Here is a 23011-nt window from a genome sequence, read left to right on the forward strand (position 1 = left end):
TTTTTGGAGTTGGAAAACGGTGTTGCCACAATATCTCAAGAACTAATCGCTGGATTGTCTTCATATTTGGTACTATGGTGTATATGGCGGGGGATATTTCGTCACTCTGTGACAAATACTTGTTTCATTCCTTTTTATCCTGTGTCTGGCGTGCACCATAAATCATAATATCTGCTCTTCAAAAACCATTGCTGAAACTTCACATACTTGTTCCGACCAATGATGACAGCCCAATTTGTTCAAGATGTAGGAATCTAAATTTTAATTCAGCCCCAACTGCAGCCATATTGAAACACCTCTTTATGGCCATTACTCCACTATTTTTGTTTAAAATATGTTTAAGTTTGGTACATGTGTAGTTACTAGTCGAACTCAATATGTATGTTTTCTTGGGGTATTTTGCATTACGGGTATTTTAAATTTTGACCTTTATCTGGCCTTTGGACTTTGACCATACTGTGAGATGAAATCGCTTATGGCCATTTTCTTTCCAACTGTACATGTGTAGTTAGTAGTGGGGATCAACACATGACCTGGGTTGAATTTAAATTTTGACCTTGTTAAAGTGAGTGAGTATTGTTTTACACCACTTTTAGCAATATTCCAGCAATATCACAGCAGCAGACACTAGAAATGGGCTTCACACATTGTACCCATGTGTAGAATCGAACCCGGGCCTTCGGCATGACAAGCGAGCACTTTAACCACTAGGCTACCCCACCGCCCTGACCTTGTTAAAACATGCTCTTTAATTCCCCCAAAATGGACATCTACTTCTGTAATCTTTTGCTCCTCTGAAATTGCCAGATTGAAGAAGCTGAGCTTTGGCATGCATGGCTCTCTTTTTGATGACTTTGTTCAGTTTGTAAGATTCTAGTGTTAGTTTTTAATATTTGTGCAGAATATATTTAAATATCAATGCTCACAGCAATTTTGTTGAATGACTGTCTTTGTGTTTTAACACTGTTGTCTACATATCCAGGTGAGCTACGATGCTGTGGCACTATTTTTGCTTAAATATCATGCACCTATTTATAACGTTCAATTCATCTTTTGAAGTATTGACCTGTACATATTATTTCTCTTTCAGGGTGCTGGTTTAACAGTGGTGGTAACATTCAAACAAGGACAACGGAATGGCACTCTCAAGCTATCTAAAGAGGTGTGTGTAAAGAAAAGATATATATTTTTCCCTTTGTTACATTGAAATGCTTGTTGTATGTTACCCAAGAAATTGTTCTCGCTTTAAAATAGGCAGTAAGCCTGTGATAAATCTGGCCAGAAATCTGTCTGAAACGTTATTCCGCTTACCTTGACATTGTCGATGTGAGCTTTTGTTATACATCTTTGTTCATCTTCCATCCATCAGCACTGAAACTTAATAACTCTTCTCCTAATTTCCTGAACATATCAATCTAATGGTCACATAACATATTCTACATTTCCCTGGTTACAGCAAAGTTAATTTAACTATTGAATGTGCTAAAACATGAAATAAATTTGAATATTAATGTGGAATATGATTAAATAGTCATTATTGTTTTGTCAGCATAAACAAAATATTACAATGTAGGGGTATTGCAAAATGTTCTAAAAACTTGAGAAATAGCAAAACCCCATTGTATTTGCGTTTTCATCCAAAATGAAACATTTTGCACATCCTCACCTCTCAAAGTTTGCTAAAGGTGAGCTTCAGTACCTGTGGTACTCCGGTTTCCACAGCCATCCAGATAGGAAGTTGAATCTCTGGAATAACAGGTCTAATAATACGATCAATAGTATAAGCATCCTGGAGCAATAGGGTGGGCCAGTGGTTTGAGGTGCCATTTTAACATAGATCCTAAGAGCTTGGAGATGAATGTCTTTTATGGGGTGGCAATTTCTAGTCTGTCACACAGACCATGAAACAAATATATCCAATACAGCCCATACAAGTCTGTGATACTTGGTAAGTCTAGTTAACTGTTGTCTGAAAATGAAGAGAGTCTCTAGGCTCCTTTTATATATTCTAATAAGATAATTTAACAACTGGTTTTTTATGTTAATATTTTCATTTATTTGACTGCTGGTTTTAGTCTAAGCTATTTCCTGAGAATTAATTAGGAATATCCTGTAGTGTATAGGTAATCATAATTCTAACCAGTGTACTCCTTCCTAATGAAACCAACAAACCTTCTTGCAAATTGACATGTGTCATGTGATACATTGAAATTTGTAATTACTAACATGCAGAGCTCCAAATAAGCTGCGTATCTGTGTAAAATACACATCAGAAATGCAGAAATACGCAGTAAAATAAAATCCAAGCGTATCAAATATGCAACAAACATTACAGATAGGCTACAAAAATAAAACTTGTGCGTATCATCAAAATGTTGTGAAGTAACCCTGCGTATTCAATAAGCTAATCAGCAACCTATTTGAAATTATAAACGGGCATTCCATCAACATTCCACAATGACAGTTACATCATGATCATTTGCCATCACACTTTCTTGTGGAAGTATTGTTTGATTTTTGAGTCCTATAAAGCTCTCGAACCCACACGACATCAGTTTGCAGGGACTAGATGAATAGTGTTTTTAAATATTTAACTTAAATACCCACATGTGTAAAAACTAGTGGGTAACAGAAATTTGAATACCCAGATAGAATTACTGATACCCAATGATTTTAAAATGCATGAACATGTATACTGTTCCTTTATCAAAGAATACCAGTCGAAATGATTTGACTACAACTTGTCCTTTTGAAATTCAAGAAGAGTTCCCGAATCTCTGGGCTGCAATATGACTTGAAATTGTTGTCTCAATCAATATTTCATTTGGAGAGATGACAACTAGAATATTCAGAATTCACTTCGGTATCATTTTCAATTTTAAAATTAGGACTCCTGTATCAGAACTGAAAACAAAGAACTTTCCCAATTACAACTTGTCAGTTATGCCACAAAAGTGATCAGCAAATAATCCTGATTTTCAGAACTAATATAGCTATTTTAGAAAGTAAGTGGTGATGAATGGTAGCATGTTTCATGATAAATGTTTTTTTCGGCGTAATTGTCAAAAAACAATGTCTTTTACGATTTTACTCTTAATATTGTAGGATTTTCAAATAATTTATGATTTTCTTAGAAGAAAACCATTTCACATTCCAAGCTGAAATATTACTTAAAAGACAAGCAGCTATACAGTTTGTTGTAAAGATCTATGTAAATCTGGAAAGGTTTGCGAAGTGGAAAGTATACCTCCCTTGTCAACTACAACAGCACATACATCTATAGTTTAAAAATCACTGACTGACACTGAGTTACCGTTTCATCAGGCAGCTTTTCAGTGTTTTCATATTTGGTAATGTTAACAGAGTGTTGCAGAACTTTCCAGACACAGTTAAGGCTATTGTTAGCTATTGTTAAATTCATCGTGCAAAACTTTCCAGATTTACATTAAATGTTAACCAAAGAAGTCTGATGAAGGCTGCCTGGATCTAGTGAAGCACCTGCTGGGTGTTAAGTCAGAGTAATGTTGTCTGTCTTCCATTATCACACATACTGCTGGTGCTACCAGTGCAAATGTGATGATATTTTTCACAATATTTGAAGAACCTTTTACCGTTGTTTTGGTACATAATGGTAAATCTGTTGATTTTATTTCTTATAATAACAGTTTTAACAGTAAATGTGCATGATATATAAAGCTATGAATATACTATAGGCAGTGAACTGCTAAAAGATAATGTTAACAATAAAGAATACCAGATATATATTGTCCTTTGGTGTCCTTTTTGTGCACTGAGGTTCTTTTTCTTTACATATGACGTCTTTAGTTTGCGAGTTGTTCATTGGTATTGTTTTGTATCTTGAAATCATTATTCGTTTGTAAATAAATATCATTATTTGTAACACTCATTCTATATTTGTAACGGAAGGGTCGGGTAATCTAGTGGTTAAAGCGTTCGCTCGTCACGGCGAAGACCCAGGTTCGATTCCCGACATGGGTACAATGTGTGAAGCCCATTTCTGGTGTCCCCCTCCGTGATATTGCTGGAATATTGCTAAACCAAACTCACTGACTCACTCACTTTAATTGTAACATTTGGCTATTATTGCGTACTTTTGTCTTTTATTTCAACTTTGTATTTTTTGACCGAATGTCTGCCCACAGAATTCATCATCAAATTGAATTATTGACATTACAGGATAAAACCAAAATATTCACATAATTAAAAGAATGATTTAATATTAGATGTTGATTAGGATTAATTAAATGATAGATGTTGAACATGATTAATTGAGATTAGTAACAAGCTCACCAAAATCAGATCTTTCACCCTGATTTTATAACTCTCTCCTTAAATCTGGTAAACCTTCCACAGAAGATCTGGTAAAGCCTGTGTAAACTGTGGCAACCCAATCAGAATGGTTGCTGACAGATTTTTAAGCCAATAAGATGTCAGCTTCCTTAAATGATCCCACTTTCATTTCTTTACCATTAACATCCAAGATTTAGTCTGAACCAAAGAAAACCTTTTAGATGCCATTCCGCTGCCCATTCAGGTATTGTTTTTTAAGATACAGAAATCAGACGTGCTTCTTGTACTGAGAATTTCGAAGCCTCCATGCTGATTGTCTAAATTGAAAACTCACTTGATGTGACACTTGTTGGAAGTTTTTTTCAGATCATGATGGAGAGTGGTATCAAATCGAAGAAAGAAATCTGATTTTGATGAGGGCGAGACAAATGCATGTAGTTGATGCATCAGTGTATCTTTGAATCAGTCTGCTAGCCTTTGGCACTATGGTACCAAGAACTACACTGGTCATATCCTTGAAAAGAGTGTTTCAATATTTTTTATATTTTTTTCAACCACATAATTTACCTTCAAACTTTATTTCTGTACAGGTGTAAGATGTACCAGGAACACTGTATAGGGGTGGTTGCTGGGTAGGGGTACATACAGGTGTAAGATGTACCAGGAACACTGTATAGGGGTGGATGCTGGGTAGAGGTACAGACAGGTGTAAGATGTACCAGGAACACTGTATAGGGGTGGTTGCTGGGTAGAGTTATTGACAGGTGTAAGATGTACCTGGGACACTGTACAGGGGTGGTTGCTGGGTAGAGTTATTGACAGGTGTAAGATGTATCAGGAACACTGTATAGGGGGTGGTTGCCAGGTAGAGGTACAGACAGGTGTAAGATGTACCAGGAACACTGTATAGGGGTGGTTGCCGGGTAGAGGTACAGACAGGTGTAAGATGTACCAGGAACACTGTATAGGGGGTGGTTGCTGGGTAGGGGTACAGACAGGTGTAAGATGTACCAGGAACACTGTAAAGGGGTGGTGGCTGGGTAGAGGTACAGACAGGTGTAAGATGTACCAGGAACACTGTATAGGGGTGGTTGCCAGGTAGGGGTACAGACAGGTGTAAGATGTACCAGGAACACTGTATAGGGGTGGTTGCCAGGTAGGGGTACAGACAGGTGTAAGATGTACCAGGAACACTGTATAGGGGGTGGTTGCTGGGTAGGGGTACATACAGGTGTAAAATGTACCAGGAACACTGTATAGGGGTGGTTGCCAGGTAGAGGTACAGACAGGTGTAAGATGTACCAGGAACACTGTATAGGTGTGGTTGCCGGGTAGAGGTACAGACAGGTGTAAGATGTACCAGGAACACTGTATAGGGGGTGGTTGCTGGGTAGGGGTACAGACAGGTGCAAGATGTACCAGGAACACTGTATAGGGGGTGGTTGCTGGGTAGGAGTATAGACAGGTGTAAGATGTACCAGGAACACTGTATAGGGGGTGGTTGCTGGGTAGGGGTACAGACAGGTGTAAGATGTACCAGGAACACTGTATAGGGGTGGTTGCTGGGTAGGGGTACAGAGAGGTGTAAGATGTACCAGGAACACTGTATAGGGGGTGGTTGCTGGGTAGGGGTACAGACAGGTGTAAGACGTACCAGGAACACTGTATAGGGGTGGATGCTGGGTAGAGATACAGACAGGTGTAAGATGTACCAGGAACACTGTATAGGGGGTGGTTGCTGGGTAGGGGTACAGACAGGTGTAAGATGTACCTGGAACACTGTATAGGGGGTGGTAGCTGGGTAGGGGTACAGACAGGTGTAAGATGTACCAGGAACACTGTATAGGGATGGTTGCTGGGTAGGGGTACAGACAGGTGTAAGATGTACCTGGAACACTGTATAGGGGGTGGTAGCTGGGTAGGGGTACAGACAGGTGTAAGATGTACCAGGAACACTGTATAGGGATGGTTGCTGGGTAGGGGTACAGACAGGTGTAAGATGTACCTGGAACACTGTATAGGGGGTGGTAGCTGGGTAGGGGTACAGACAGGTGTAAGATGTACCAGGAACACTGTATAGGGGTGGTTGCTGGGTAGAGGTACAGACAGGTGTAAGATGTACCAGGACAACTGTATAGGGGATGGTAGCTGGGTAGAGGTACAGACAGGTGTAAGATGTACCTGGAACACCGTATAGGGGTGTATGCTGGGTAGTGTTATTGACAGGTGTAAGATGTACCAGGAACACTGTACAGGGGTGGTTGCTGGGTAGAGTGATTGACAGATATGTAATGTATCAGGAACACTGTATAGGAGTGGTAGCTGGGTAGAGTGATTGACAGATATGTAATGTATCAGGAACACCATATAAGGCACAGTATTTAAGCCTTCTTTATTGACAAATTGTGAATATTCAAAGGTTACCTCATTACAGGTTTCTCCGCCTTTGCAGTCATGGTTCTCATTAAACGAATCCATTGGGAATGCTGTCAGCATAATGGCTTTATGATCAGCTGAACCCATAAAAACTGAACTAATACACTGTCCTCTAAAAATACTTAATTGAATCAAGCTACTTTGCATGTAACTGATTCCTCAGGTTTCTCGTTTTCCTTTGATTTACAAATAGATTAGTACTGCTGTCCGAATTGTCATTTGTAAAGAACAAATGTGTTTACTGTTTTCTGTACGTTGTAATTATTTCTACTGTGTTGGTTTGCATGTTTAGACACTCCCTGACCCTGAAATCTGTTTAGTTTTCTATAATCTTGGCCTCCAGCAAATATTCAGTCATTTTGTTGACATGTTGTAGCCATATATCTGTAATTAGAATATTCTTTTCTTGTCAAGGTGGGTCATTGCAATTAGTTTAGCCTGATATTCAATCTTCTCTGATTTCAGTACAACAAGTTGAGACACTATAATCTGTTGTTCAGTTCGTACACCACTGAGGGTTGGCTGGCTGGACGCGGGTTTTTGGGTCCCTCCACCAAGTACCCCAATTATGTGGAGCCGGCAGGCCCATGTGTACAGCTGCCTCACAACTATGTGGTAAGTCTCATAGGTCATGCACCCCACAACTGTCTATCAAACCATACAGGCACCACACAACTGTCTATCAAACCATACAGGCACCACACAACTGTCTATCAAACCATACAGACACCAACAGCTGTCTATCAAATCATACAGGAACCTTACAACTGTCTTATCAATTAATACAGGCACCCTACAACTATCTATCAAATCATACAGGCACCCACAGCTGTCTATCAAATCATACAGGCACCCACAGCTGTCTATCACATCATACAGGCACCCCACAACTGTCTATCAAATCATACAGGCACCCACAGCTGTCTATCAAATCATACAGGAACCTCACAACTGTCTTATCAGTTCATACAGGCACCCTACAACTGTCTATCAAATCATACAGGCACCCACAGCTGTCTATCAAATCACACAGGCACCCACAGCTGTCTATCAAATCATACAGGCACAACCCAGCTGTCTACCAAATCATACAGGCACCACACAGCTGTCTATCAAATCATACAGGCACCACACAACTGTCTATCAAATCACACAGGCACCCACAGCTGTCTATCAAATCATACAGGCACCCCACAGCTGTCTATCAAATCATACAGGCACCCCACAGCTGTCTATCAAATCATACAGGCACCACACAACTGTCTATCAAATCATACAGGCACCCCACAGCTGTCTATCAAATCATACAGGCACCACACAGCTGTCTATCAAATCATACAGGCACCCAACAGCTGTCTATCAAATCATACAGGCACCCAACAGCTGTCTATCAAATCATACAGGCACCCCACAGCTGTCTATCAAATCATACAGGCACCCCACAGCTGTCTATCAAATCATACAGGCACCACACAGCTGTCTATCAAATCATACAGGCACCCCACAACTGTCTATCAAATCATACAGGCACCACACAGCTGTCTATCAAATCATACAGGCACCCCACAACTGTCTATCAAATCATACAGGCACAACCCAGCTGTCTATCAAATCATACAGGCACCACACAGCTGTCTATCAAATCATACAGGCACCACACAGCTGTCTATCAAATCATACAGGCACAACCCAGCTGTCTATCAAATCATACAGGCACCACACAGCTGTCTATCAAATCATACAGGCACCACACAGCTGTCTATCAAATCATACAGGCACCCCACAGCTGTCTATCAAATCATACAGGCACCACACAGCTGTCTATCAAATCATACAGGCACCACACAGCTGTCTATCAAATCATACAAGCACCACACAGCTGTCTATCAAATCATACAGGCACCCCACAACTGTCTATCAAATCATACAGGCACCCCACAGCTGTCTATCAAATCATACAGGCACCCAACAGCTGTCTATCAAATCATACAGGCACCCCACAGCTGTCTATCAAATCATACAGGCACCCCACAGCTGTCTATCAAATCATACAGGCACCCCACAGCTGTCTATCAAATCATACAGGCACCACACAGCTGTCTATCAAATCATACAGGCACCACACAGCTGTCTATCAAATCATACAGGCACCACACAGCTGTCTATCAAATCATACAGGCACCACACAGCTGTCTATCAAATCATACAAGCACCACACAGCTGTCTATCAAATCATACAGGCACCCCACAACTGTCTATCAAATCATACAGGCACCCCACAGCTGTCTATCAAATCATACAGGCACCCAACAGCTGTCTATCAAATCATACAGGCACCCCACAGCTGTCTATCAAATCATACAGGCACCCCACAGCTGTCTATCAAATCATACAGGCACCCCACAGCTGTCTATCAAATCATACAGGCACCACACAGCTGTCTATCAAATCATACAGGCACCACACAGCTGTCTATCAAATCATACAGGCACCACACAGCTGTCTATCAAATCATACAGGCACCCCACAGCTGTCTATCAAATCATACAGGCACCCCACAGCTGTCTATCAAATCATACAGGCACCCAACAGCTGTCTATCAAATCATACAGGCACCACACAGCTGTCTATCAAATCATACAGGCACCACACAGCTGTCTATCAAATCATACAGGCACCACACAACTGTCTATCAAATCATACAGGCACCACACAGCTGTCTATCAAATCATACAGGCACCACACAGCTGTCTATCAAATCATACAGGCACCACACAGCTGTCTATCAAATCATACAGGCACCCCACAACTGTCTATCAAATCATAAAGGCACCCCACAGCTGTCTATCAAATCATACAGGCACCCCACAGCTGTCTATCAAATCATACAGGCACCACACAGCTGTCTATCAAATCATACAGGCACCCCACAACTGTCTATCAAATCATACAGGCACCACACAGCTGTCTATCAAATCATACAGGCACCACACAGCTGTCTATCAAATCATACAGGCACCCCACAACTGTCTATCAAATCATACAGGCACCACACAACTGTCTATCAAATCATACAGGCACCACACAGCTGTCTATCAAATCATACAGGCACCCCACAACTGTCTATCAAATCATACAGGCACCACACAACTGTCTATCAAATCATACAGGCACCACACAGCTGTCTATCAAATCATACAGGCACCACACAGCTGTCTATCAAATCATACAGGCACCACACAGCTGTCTATCAAATCATACAGGCACCACACAGCTGTCTATCAAATTATACAGGCACCACACAGCTGTCTATCAAATCATACAGGCACCACACAACTGTCTATCAAATCATACAGGCACCACACAGCTGTCTATCAAATCATACAGGCACCACACAGCTGTCTATCAAATCATACAGGCACCACACAGCTGTCTATCAAATCATACAGGCACCACACAGCTGTCTATCAAATCATACGGGCACCACACAGCTGTCTATCAAATCATACAGGCACCACACAAATGTAGGCCTCTCAGGTCCATCACCTCACAACTGTGAAGTAAGTCAAGTACCTTGTATAGTAGTAATAGTAGTTATTGTGATGCAGATCTCGTGTTTATGGCTTGATATTGTGAATACCTTGTTGCACTTGGCTGGAAAAGAAGTAAGTGTACATGAACATGCATCACTTCAAATTCATCCTGCCTGATGCTCCTTTTGTAAGTGTTGATCAAAACTAAAAGCAACTCGAGCCAGTTCGAAGTGATAGCATCTTAGATAAATTTCTCATTAAAAAAATTAAACTATCAATAGTTAATCTCTTTTATTTTATCACAAAAGTACTTGTGTCGGAAATATGTTTGATGTTCCATCCATCAGCCATGGCTAGAGATGTTGTTGGACATGTGAAGTGTTTAATCAGTCCCACCACAACCTCCCTTCACACTGTTATCAGCTGCCATGTCAAGTGCCAATCCCCCATGGAGTCTGAAAATCATTTGTAAACAAAATGTGTGCCATATAAGTCTGTGCTCCCCATTCCAGCAGCCACATTTCAGACACAACAGCAGGCACTGCTGTGAAATTGGCTTTCTGTCATTACAATTTAGCAATCTTTTCAAAACTGAGAGATAGTATTTGCATAATTGTAGCTATGTACATATTGTCTCTTGTCTGTCGAAATTCAGGCCTTGCGAGTGTCTTCATCAGTACAGAGTTTTCATTGGGAAATGGATGATTAACATCCCTTACTTCTAGGGCTGTGGATTGACCAGAAGGTTCTTTTACAATATATTGCAATTCAGGTATCTGTATTGCTGTATGTATTGCAATGTATTGGGCGATAAAGTGACACTGATTGTACATACAGATCAGATTTCCTACATACAAAAGTAAGTGGGGGCACGGGTGGCCCAGTCGTCTAAGGCGCCGTGATTAGCTGTGCAAGGTTGTGTCCCTTGGGCACGCCAGAAACCTATGATTGTGGGTTCGAATCCCGGTTGGCCCCGATTATATTTCTAGGTTTGTCAGCACCATACCCGTGCTTGTGGGTTTCACGGAAGTGGTAAACGTCTGAGACCTGCATCACTACGGGCTTTCCTCCCACATTAAGCTGTCACGTCGTGATATAACTGGAATACTGTTAAAAGCAGTGTTAAACCAACCTCACTCACTCACTCACTAAAGTAAGTTTGTAGTCATGGATGCAGGGGAGATAAAAACATGAGAAAAAAATCACTTCCATGTGTCTGACGTTTTGTCAGTCAATTTTGAAGGGAAACATCATTTGTGAATGAATTTCTCAAGCTCCTTCCCAGCGCGTGACACCTTCGTTACACTCTCAGTAACCTCGCTGCCACCAGTGTGGGCGTGGCCATGACAAGAATCTTGAAATTTGCCCTCTAACCCCATATGTAGTAACGTTTATACTTTTGTTTATGTCTTTGGGAATGCCATCATATTTCATTTTGAAAAGGTTTATGACTGACCATGTTTTCCAGATGAATGTACTTGGTTGTTTTAATAATCAGATTGGTTCGAAATTGCAGACTAACGGAAAATCAACTAACATCTCCCTTACATTCTTACTATATCAATTAAAGATGATACTTTTAATGAAGTAGAAATTCAAATTGACAAACAAAGAAAGTAATTTATCCAAGCATGGTTGGGGCCATCTATCACAGTGGGGAGTTTTGACTGGTGGCAGCGATAGTATAGATAGCTCTGCGAACGGACTATCGCTGTGAGGAGCTTGTGAATTTCTGTGTAGATGTTAGGTTAAACAGTACAAACAATAAGGAAATTTGCTCTGTGCTTTTCAACTTTTCAATTACATACTGTGTGAAAATTGGACAAGTTTTCTCAGAAACAACTGAAGTTACATGAATGAAAGTTTGCATGGTTTTTACTTATCAAGATTTTGTTCGAAAATTTGTCGCGAAATTATCTTTTGACAGAGTTATGATTCTTACTCCGTGCTTTTCAACCAGTTACATACTGTGTGAAAATGGGACAAGTTTTCTCAGAAACAACTGAAGCTTCATGAATGAAAGTTTGCATGGTTATCTATGAGATACTTATCAAGATTTAGTCGAAAATTGGTCATGAAGTTATCTTTTGACAGAGTTAAGGCGCTTGATGCATGTTATTTTACTTTGTGCATTGTGTCTGCAATGGGGACAAGTTTTTTAAGAAACTGCGAGAGATGGGGCCTTTTGTGTGTATTACTTTCAGATTTAATCAATTTTACTGATGACATAAAGCAACCCAAGTGCTTGTCTCTTCTTAAGGCTATATAGCACTCTATTTTATACTTTATATTCACTACTATATGAACGAACAAAATTCTAATGTGTCATTTGGCAGGGAATTGTGATAACGCTGTTTTCTTTCTAAGTCTTTCTTCAACTTTAAAAAACAACTTCACAAGGCCGTTTTAGAAAGCTAAACATGTGGAACAATGTGGAACACACCACAACACCTTTTATTAAAATAGCAAATTATGGACAACTTGAACTTGTACAGTTATCATTATTTTGTTAATGTTCACCTTACTAATTATTTGGCCACAGAGGACAAGAATCTGAAAACCATCAGTTCCAGGGACCAGTGGGCGTGCTGAGATATTAAGCCAAATCATGATGAATTTGTCTCCAATTGTGGTATGGCAGTTTACAAAGTGTAGCCTTTGCTGTAATATTAATACTCTGTGAGGCCAAATGCAGTAATTGTAGAGTCTTTTCTTCTCTAGACTTAAGATTACAGGCTTTGTTGTCACTGTTCATAACTCTTTCTGTTTCCAGGCCTTCCTACATCTTCATGAGCTACAACAAGAATTCCATGGTGTGGTCGCTGTGTCGTTTCTTGACCATCGAGCTTACATCACAGCCGCCATTCATGGCCTAGACAAAGCCATCGAGTCAGTGCATCTTCTAGGACCTGAACTCGGGGGTAAGATTAGTCTGTGGACCTTGTAGGACCTGAACTAGGGAGTAAGATTTAGCCTGTAGGACCTGAACTAGGGGATAAGATTTAGTCTGTAGGACCTGAACTAGGGGATAAGATTTAGTCTGTAGGACCTGAACTAGGGGATAAGATTTAGTCTGTAGGACCTGAACTAGGGGATAAGATTTAGTCTGTAGGACCTGAACTAGGGGGTAAGATTTAGTTTGTAGGACCTGAACTAGGGGGTAAGATTTAGTTTGTAGGACCTGAACTAGGGGGTAAGATTTAGTCTGTAGGACCTGAACTAGGGGATAAGATTTAGTCTGTAGGACCTGAACTAGGGGATAAGATTTAGTCTGTAGGACCTGAACTAGGGGTAAGATTTAGTCTGTAGGACCTGAACTAGGGGGTAAGATTTAGTCTGTAGGACCTGAACTAGGGGTAAGATTTAGTCTGTAGGACCTGAACTAGGGGGTAAGATAAGTCTGTAGGACCTGAACTAGGGGTAAGATTTAGTCTGTAGGACCTGAACTAGGGGATAAGATTTAGTCTGTAGGACCTGAACTAGGGGTAAGATTTAGTCTGTAGGACCTGAACTAGGGGGTAAGATAAGTCTGTAGGACCTGAACTAGGGGTAAGATTTAGTCTGTAGGACCTGAACTAGGGGATAAGATTTAGTCTGTAGGACCTGAACTAGGGGATAAGATTTAGTCTGTAGGACCTGAACTAGGGGATAAGATTTAGTCTGTAGGACCTGAACTAGGGGATAAGATTTAGTCTGTAGGACCTGAACTAGGGGATAAGATTAAGTTTGTAGGACCTGAACTAGGAGGTAGGATTAGTCTTAAAAAACTGGAACCAAAGAATTTGAGTGAAAGGTCTACTATGGAATGATCTAGACATCAACAATTTATTGATGGCATGGAGCACCATATCCAACAGGGTATGGACAGAGACAGAGCAGTTATTGACTATTGACTGAAATTGTCATAAGAAATACAAGAGTGCAAAATCGGAGAATAAAATTTGTATTATCGATTAAATATTTTAATCTTCAAATTGTTGCATTGTCTCTGTTAGTTACTGTAGGTGACAGAAGGCAGCACAGTTCTCTGTGTAGATTAGGTGCCTGGAGCCTCCAGATGAGGGAGTTAATCTTTTGTCTGCTCAGATGCTAATATTTGCCTGGAGCAAATGTCAGTAAAAAAATCCAAAATTGGAATTACAAATTCATGTTATTTATTTCGCTTTAAACAGATAATTCGCTGATAACAGAACCATTAGCAAGAAGAGACTTTAATGCATCATGTTGACTGCAATGTTAACATGCCTCAACATTTAAGAAAAGAAGAATCCAAATTTTGAACAAAATGTTACCGTAATTTTGCCTGACAATTGCCCAAATTGACGAGGTCACATAGTATGGAATCCTAGATAACTATCTTTCGGTTCACACCCTGGCTTTTTTCACATCGGTTTCAAGTTGTAAACATGTACATGCCACAACATGATTAAACCTGAATTATTTCCTGTTTTGCAGGTTCTCCTTCCTTCTTCGTTGCAAAACAAGATGGTGATTCTCCATTCATCCACACCATAGTTAATGTCACATCTCAGATGCCGTATATCGGATCAGGTGAGAACACACACCATTGTTAATGTCACATCTCAGATGCCGTATATCGGGTCAGGTGAGAACACACACCATCGTTAATGTCACATCTCAGATGCCGTATATCGGATCAGGTGAGTAAAAACCATTGTTAATGTCACATCTCAGATGCCGTATATCGGGTCAGGTGAGAACACACACCATTGTTAATGTCACACCTCAGATGCCGTATATCAGATCAGGTGAGAACACACACCATTGTTAATGTCACATCTCAGATGCCGTATATCGGGTCAGGTGAGAACACACATCATTGTTAATGTCACATCTCAGATGCCGTATATCGGGTCAGGTGAGAACACACATCATTGTTAATGTCACCTCTCAGATGCCGTATATCAAATCAGGTGAGAACACACACCATTGTTAATGTCACATCTCAGATGCCGTATATCGGATCAGGTGAGAACACACACCATTGTTAATGTCACATCTCAGATGCCGTATATCAGGTCAGGTAAGAACACACACCATCGTTAATGTCACATCTCAGATGCCGTATATCGGGTCAGGTAAGAACACACACCATCGTTAATGTCACATCTCAGATACCGTATATCGGGTCAGGTAAGAACACACACCATCGTTAATGTCACATCTCAGATGCTGTATATCGGATCAGGTGAGAACACACACCATCTTCAATGTCACACCATTGTTAGGACACACAAATGTCTATATCAGATAATTTTCTGGAAATCGGTTCAGGTGAGAACACACACAATCGTTCAACATCATACCTCAGATACCGCACATCGGATCAGGGGAGAACACGCACCACATTCAATGTCACACCATTGTCAGGACATACAAGTGTCTACATCAGATAATAAAGCCAAGTGATCTGATGTCATGGCCTTTTCGTCAGGCATGCAGCGTCCGTCATCCAGTATGTGTCATAAATATCATCTCCTTGGAAACCATTTGGCCAATGAAGCTGAAGGGCTCCAACGGTGTAAACAAACTTCTACAAGGGAGGTTCATTACAATTATTTTAATAAGGAATGTCATATCCACTGTATCTAGAGATGTATAGAAGTATTTCAAAATACATACAAACAACACAGTAAGACAAGTTTAATATTCAAACCCTGTTGGGATTCCCAAGTAGCCTTTGCTTGGTGTTATGGGTGGGGTGGTGAGGTTGGGCGAACAGGTTGACTGCGTGCCATCATACCCCGACGACGTGGATCGTTGCTTACAGTATGAAATACTGGTTGGCTTTGGCTGGTCAAGTCACAATTATGTACTCAAGTGAAAAGATCTAGCTGAATACAAACTACATGCTTGATACAAAATACAACAGCTTTGGTATAGTTGGTATTTAACTGAAGACTTTGTGTAGGAATAACATAGTCCCTTACAGGTTTAATAAGCCAGAATATATGTATGTCACCATTTAAGTTGTTAAGAATCCCTACTTCTTAATTACCTTAATTTTCAATTAACAATTTCTGTAAGTATTTAATGCTGATATTTATATGACAACATTCTGTTACAAATTTATAAATAATTTGTTTGAATATCTTAATTTCATATTTTTTAATGATTTTTTCATCTATATTTATGCAGCATATATTTGAATAGCCTTGTGACAGCAAAATGTGTTATATGGATGTCTTTGTTAACATTTTAAACTATTGACAACATATTCATGTGAGATAAAGTGCTTGGGCAATATTTTTGTTTCAAGTTGAATAGGTATCCAGTATCCCATGTTTGTGAAAACAACAGATTTGCCAGCACTTAGTGGCTACAATGTATGTTACCTTTGCTTGCAGTGAGATTCCTGAAGACAGTAGTGCTACGTACCTTGGACATGCTAATAGACGGCAACCTACAACAGGCCATGCATGTAAGTTGTGGAAGAATGTAGGAAGGCGTTGTTCTAGATTTTCAGATATATAAGACTTATAGTTTGAGCATAGTGCACAAAACCAACAGCGAGTGAGAGAGTTGGGTTTAATGCCGCTTTGAACAGAATTCCAGTTACATCATGGCATGTCACCTTAATGTGGGAGGAAAGCCCAAAGTAAGGCATCTCTCCAATGTTCACAAATTTGGTGAAACCCACAAGCATGGGTATGGTTCTGACAAATGTAGAAACGTCATTGGGGTGAACCGGGATTCAAACCCTCAATCATAGGCTTCTGGTTTGTCTAAGGGACGCAACTCTGCACAGCAAATTTTGTCGCCTCAGACAACTGGGCCCCCATGCCCTCCAGATCCTACAACCCCCACATGCATGTAATTTATCAGTATTTACACATGGTCTGTGGTCTCATCTGTCAACATGGTAGTCTGCTTGTGATTTCTGAATGACTTGGTTGCAAATTTGCTTTTAAGTAGCAAGTTGTATTTATTCACTGATTCACTGTTTCAATACCTTCTCTAGTGTATTCTCAAGATGAACAACAAAGTCTATGGTGTTGGAGGATTTCAGTTCACTAAAGGAAGATGGTTGACATATGAAATATTGGTAAGACCATTTTATTTGATGAATAAATAAATAATTACATGTTGTATAAAGAAAATATGATAGATGCTCCACCTTTTTAACTATCATGTATGGGAGATCTGTGCTTTATAAACTGTCATGTATGGGAGATATGTGCTTCAATAACTGTCATGTATGGTAGATACTGCACTTTATACACTGTCATGTATGGGAGATACTGTGCTTTATAAACTGCCATGTAAGGGAGATACTGCACTTTTTACTGTCATGTATGGGAGATACTGTGCTTTATAAACTACCATGTATGGTAGACACTGTGCTTTATAAACTGTCATGTACGGGAGATACTGCACTTTTTTTACTGTCATGTATGGGAGACACTGTGCTTTATAAACTGTCATGTATGGTAGACACTGTGCTTTATAAACTGTCATGTATGGTAGACACTGTGCTTTATAAACTGTCATGTATGGGAGATACTGTGCTTTATAAACTGTCATGTATGGGAGATACTGCACTTTTTACTGTCATGTATGGGAGATACTGTGCTTTATAAACTGTCATGTTTGGTAGACACTGTGCTTAATAAACTACCATGAATGGTAGACACTGTGCTTTATAAACTGTCATGTATGGGAGATACTGCACTTTATATACTGTCATGTATGGGAGATACTGCACTTCATATACCGTCATGTATGGGAGATACTGCACTTTATATACTGTCATGTAAGAGAGATACTGCACTTTATATGCTGTCATGTATGGGAGATATTTCACTTTATATTTTGTCATGTATGGGAGATACTTCACTTTATATACTGTCATGTATGGGAGATACTGCACTTTATATACTGTCATGCATGGGAGATACTTCACTTTATATACTGTCATGTATGGGAGATACTGCACTTTATATACTGTCATGTATGGGAGATACTGCACTTTATATACTGTCATGTATGGGAGATACTGCACTTTATATTTTGTCATGTATGGGAGATACTGCACTTTATATACTGTCATGTATGGGAGATACTGCACTTTATATACTGTCATGTATGGTAGACACTGCACTTCATATACCGTCATGTATGGGAGATACTGCACTTTATATACTGTCATGTATGGGAGATACTGCACTTTATATACTGTCATGTATGGGAGATACTGCACTTTATATTTTGTCATGTATGGGAGATACTGCACTTTATATACTGTCATGTATGGGAGATACTGCACTTTATATACTGTCATGTATGGGAGATACTGCACTTTATATACTGTCATGTATGGGAGATACTGCACTTTATATACTGTCATGTATGGGAGATACTGCACTTTATATACTGTCATGTATGGGAGATACTGCACTTTATATACTGTCATGTATGGGAGATACTCCACTTTATATACTGTCATGTATGGGAGATACTCCACTTTATATACTGTCATGTATGGGAGATACTGCACTTTATATACTGTCATGTATGGGAGATACTCCACTTTATATACTGTCATGTATGGGAGATACTGCACTTTATATACTGTCATGTATGGGAGATACTCCACTTTATATACTGTCATGTATGGGAGATACTGCACCTTGTTACTTACATGCTTCATCTGGTCTTACATCCATATTATTCTCTTTATGTGTGTATTTAAAATAAATTTATGCCTTTGAATTTAATGTTGTAAATCAGTTTCTCATATGATTGTTTCTACAGTTGAAAAACATTCACACCAACATCTCATCTGTGACGTTAGATGGCCCCGCTTCATGGGGGGTGAGTGGTGCCACCATGTACAGCCTCACAGACAACGTCATCAACTACAAGACAGGGGACTTCCTCGTGAAAGGCATGCTAAAGGTAGGACTAGCAAGGAGGCATTACAAGGAGTACAATCACGGTTTGTGTAGACTTTGGTTGCTGTAATACAGCTAAAGCTACCATCATATGTCTCAGAAAGAAAATGTTTAACAGCAGTGCATATATTATGCACAGATTCAATTATTTGATTCAGATTATAACATCGGTCATGACTTGTTAGGATGTGGTTGCACTGGATAGTGAGAAGGAAGACCAAAGAAATAATAGTTGCTGAAATACCCTCACCCATTAATTAAAAGACGCACACACGGACAATTCACCGCAGTATTTCGATATGTCTCTCATCGAAACAGTTCCATTTAAAGGGATCATTGCAGTATATACGAAACAAAATTTAATGAACGCTCTTTGATACAAACCAACTCTTGATACAGTGACCTCTAAGGGTTTGTATTTTATCCCTTCAAGTGCAAGTCCCATGGTAGGTGCAACTTTCAGAAATGGGAAGATGATAACATTGTTAACATATCACTTTCAAAACATTGAAAGTGGCACATAAATGGGTTAATTTGCACTTTAGTCCTGTCTATCAATTTCAAAGATTGAATGAAAATAAAGCGGAAGCTTCATATCTGGTCTCTGTCAAAGTGGGCTAAATACATTTTGTTGCAAGTAAACTCAACATAGTAACTTTACAGATTTGAATGCTTTGGGGCATACTTGCATCTCTGTGCTGTGCCCATTTCTGGTTTCCCCTGCCATGATATTGTTGGAATAGTGCTAAAAGCGGCGTAAAACCAAACTCACTCACTTACTCACTGTGATATGTCAAATTAACCAGGGTTCGTATGGAGAAAAGTCTTGGAATTTTTGTTTGAGTTTCCAAGGCCTGGTATTTTTTTGGAAAATAGAACATTGTTATAAAGTCATGGGAAACTATTTTATTAAACCAGTGTTTTTCTCTGGTGATATGTCAGTGACAGTCGAAACACTAAAACTCAAATATCGGCCATTGTCTGTGTATGTTAAACCTCCCAAAAATACTTCTTAAGGGCTCAAAAATCCATAACACGAGGACATACTATGTTTTTACAATATACATAATTGATTGTGTATGCAAATGTCATTGTATTATTGACAGGATCTGAGCAGTGAGTTCCTCCTGGCGCTCTGGAAGGGATGGGTCAGTGTGAAGGTGAAAACCCTGGACAAGACAACTGATGATAACATCATCGAGGGCAGGGTAGGTGCAGTCGCTTGACTCTTCCACAATGTGCTGCTCCCCGAGGTTGTGATCCAGGTCTTACAGGGTCAGAAGTTAAAATAAGTCCACTGGTACAGACTGGTAAAATACAAGAAGTACTTGTGACATTGTCTTGACCATGTCTTTTACCATTACCTAGATGCCAGCTCTGTAGCAGTTCATTTTTTGTGACAAGTGAAAGTAAACATATATTTCCAACCCTGTCACAATGCATGTGTTAGGGTATCGCAACATATGGGTCATAGTCATGGCTGAGTGTGCTTAGCACCCCAACCAGTGGTGTCCTGTTAGGTGGATCAGTGCTTAGCACCCCAACCAGTGGTGTCCTGTTGGGTGGATCAGTGCTTAGCACCCCAACCAGTGGTGTCCTGTTGGGTGGATCAGTGCTTAGCACCCCAACCAGTGGTGTCCTGTTGGGTGGATCAGTGCTTAGCACCCCAACCAGTGGTGTCCTGTTGGGTGGATCAGTGCTTAGCACCCCAACCAGTGGTGTCCTGTTGGGTGGATCAGTGCTTAGCTCTCCAACCAGTGGTGTCCTGTTGGGTGGATCAGTGCTTAGCTCTCCAACCAGTGGTGTCCTGTTGGGTGGATCAGTGCTTAGCACCCCAACCAGTGGTGTCCTGTTGGGTGGATCAGTGCTTAGCACTCCAATCAGTGGTGTCCTGTTGGGTGGATCAGTGCTTAGCTCTCCAACCAGTGGTGTCCTGTTGGGTGGATCAGTGCTTAGCTCTCCAACCAGTGGTGTCCTGTTGGGTGGATCAGTGCTTAGTTCTCCAACCAGTGGTGTCCTGTTGGGTGGATCAGTGCTTAGCACCCCCTACCAATGGTGTCCTGTTGGGTGGATCAGTGCTTAGCACCCCCTACCAATGGTGTCCTGTTGGGTGGATCAGTGCTTACAGACCCAACCAATGGTGTTCTGATGGGTGGATCAGTGCTTAGCACCCCCTACCAATGGTGTCCTGTTGGGTGGATCAGTGCTTAGCACCCCCAACCAATGGTGTCCTGATGGGTGGATCAGTGCTTAGCATCCCCTACCAATGGTGTCCTGTTGGGTGGCTCAGTGCTTAGCACCCCCTACCAATGGTGTCCTGTTGGGTGGATCAGTACTTAGCTCTCCAACCAGTCGTGTCCTGTTGGGTGGATCAGTGCTTAGCTCTCCAACCAGTGGTGTCCTGTTGGGTGGATCAGTGCTTAGCACCCCCAACCAATGGTGTCCTGATGGGTGGATCAGTGCTTAGCATCCCCTACCAATGGTGTCCTGTTGGGTGGATCAGTGCTTAGCACCCCCAACCAATGGTGTCCTGATGGGTGGATCAGTGCTTAGCACCCCCAACCAATGGTGTCCTGTTGGGTGGATCAGTGCTTAGCACCCCCTACCAATGGTGTCCTGTTGGGTGGATCAGTGCTTAGCACCCCCTACCAATGGTGTTCTGATGGGTGGATCAGTGCTTAGCACCCCATACCAATGGTGTCCTGTTGGGTGGATCAGTGCTTACAGACCCAACCAATGGTGTCCTGATGGGTGGATCAGTGCTTAGCATCCCCTACCAATGGTGTTCTGATGGGTGGATCAGTGCTTAGCACCCCCTACCAATGGTGTCCTGTTGGGTGGATCAGTGCTTAGCACCCCCTACCAATGGTGTTCTGATGGGTGGATCAGTGCCTAGCACCCCCTACCAATGGTGTCCTGTTGGGTGGATCAGTGCTTAGCATCCCCTACCAATGGTGTCCTGTTGGGTGGATCAGTGCTTAGCACCCTCAACCAATGGTGTCCTGTTGGGTGGATCAGTGCTTAGCACCCCCAACCAATGGCGTCCTGTTGGGTGGATCAGTGCTTAGCATCCCCAACCAATGGTGTCCTGATGGGTGGATCAGTGCTTTGCATCCCCAACCAATGGTGTCCTGATGGGTGGATAAGTGCTTAGCAACCCCCGCCAATGGTGTCCTGATCGGTGGATCAGTGCTTAGCACCCCCAACCAATGGTGTCCTGATGGGTGGATCAGTGCTTAGCACCCCAACCAGTGGTGTCCTGTTGGGTGGATCAGTGCTCAGCACCCCCAACCAATGGTGTCCTGATGGGTGGATCAGTGCTTAGCATCCCCAACCAATGGCGTCCTGATGGGTGGATCAGTGCTTAGCATCCCCAACCAATGGTGTCCTGATGGGTGGATCAGTGCTTAGCATCCCCAACCAATGGTGTCCTGTTGGGTGGATCAGTGCTTAGCACCCCAACCAATGGCGTCCTGTTGGGTGGATCAGTGCTTAGCATCCCCAACCAATGGTGTCCTGATGGGTGGATCAGTGCTTTGCATCCCCAACCAATGGTGTCCTGATGGGTGGATAAGTGCTTAGCAACCCCCGCCAATGGTGTCCTGATCGGTGGATCAGTGCTTAGCACCCCCAACCAATGGTGTCCTGATGGGTGGATCAGTGCTTAGCACCCCAACCAGTGGTGTCCTGTTGGGTGGATCAGTGCTTAGCACCCCCAACCAATGGTGTCCTGTTGGGTGGATCGGTGCTTAGCACCCCCTACCAATGGTGTCCTGTTGGGTGGACCAGTGCTTACAGACCCAACCAATGGTGTCC

At 41.3% G+C, this 23011-nt stretch overlaps 1 protein-coding gene across 2 annotated transcripts in view; it reads left to right on the forward strand.

Moving 5' to 3' along the window:
• The window catches only part of LOC124111931, a 113774-nt gene that overhangs the window by 76548 nt on the left and 14215 nt on the right, over nucleotides 1-23011 (forward strand). For both annotated transcript variants that reach the window (XM_048403827.1, XM_048403828.1), the window contains exons 9-16: nucleotides 1091-1162; nucleotides 7213-7362; nucleotides 13054-13201; nucleotides 14736-14831; nucleotides 16649-16722; nucleotides 17263-17346; nucleotides 19056-19199; nucleotides 20302-20403. In XM_048403827.1, coding sequence (XP_048259784.1) covers nucleotides 1091-1162; nucleotides 7213-7362; nucleotides 13054-13201; nucleotides 14736-14831; nucleotides 16649-16722; nucleotides 17263-17346; nucleotides 19056-19199; nucleotides 20302-20403 — 870 coding nt within the window. The remainder of the gene's footprint in view (nucleotides 1-1090; nucleotides 1163-7212; nucleotides 7363-13053; nucleotides 13202-14735; nucleotides 14832-16648; nucleotides 16723-17262; nucleotides 17347-19055; nucleotides 19200-20301; nucleotides 20404-23011) is intronic.

The sequence above is a fragment of the Haliotis rufescens genome, unplaced genomic scaffold (genome assembly GCF_023055435.1).
Source record: "Haliotis rufescens isolate VD_foot unplaced genomic scaffold, xgHalRufe1.0.p SCAF_3, whole genome shotgun sequence".
Lineage (NCBI taxonomy): Eukaryota > Metazoa > Mollusca > Gastropoda > Lepetellida > Haliotidae > Haliotis > Haliotis rufescens.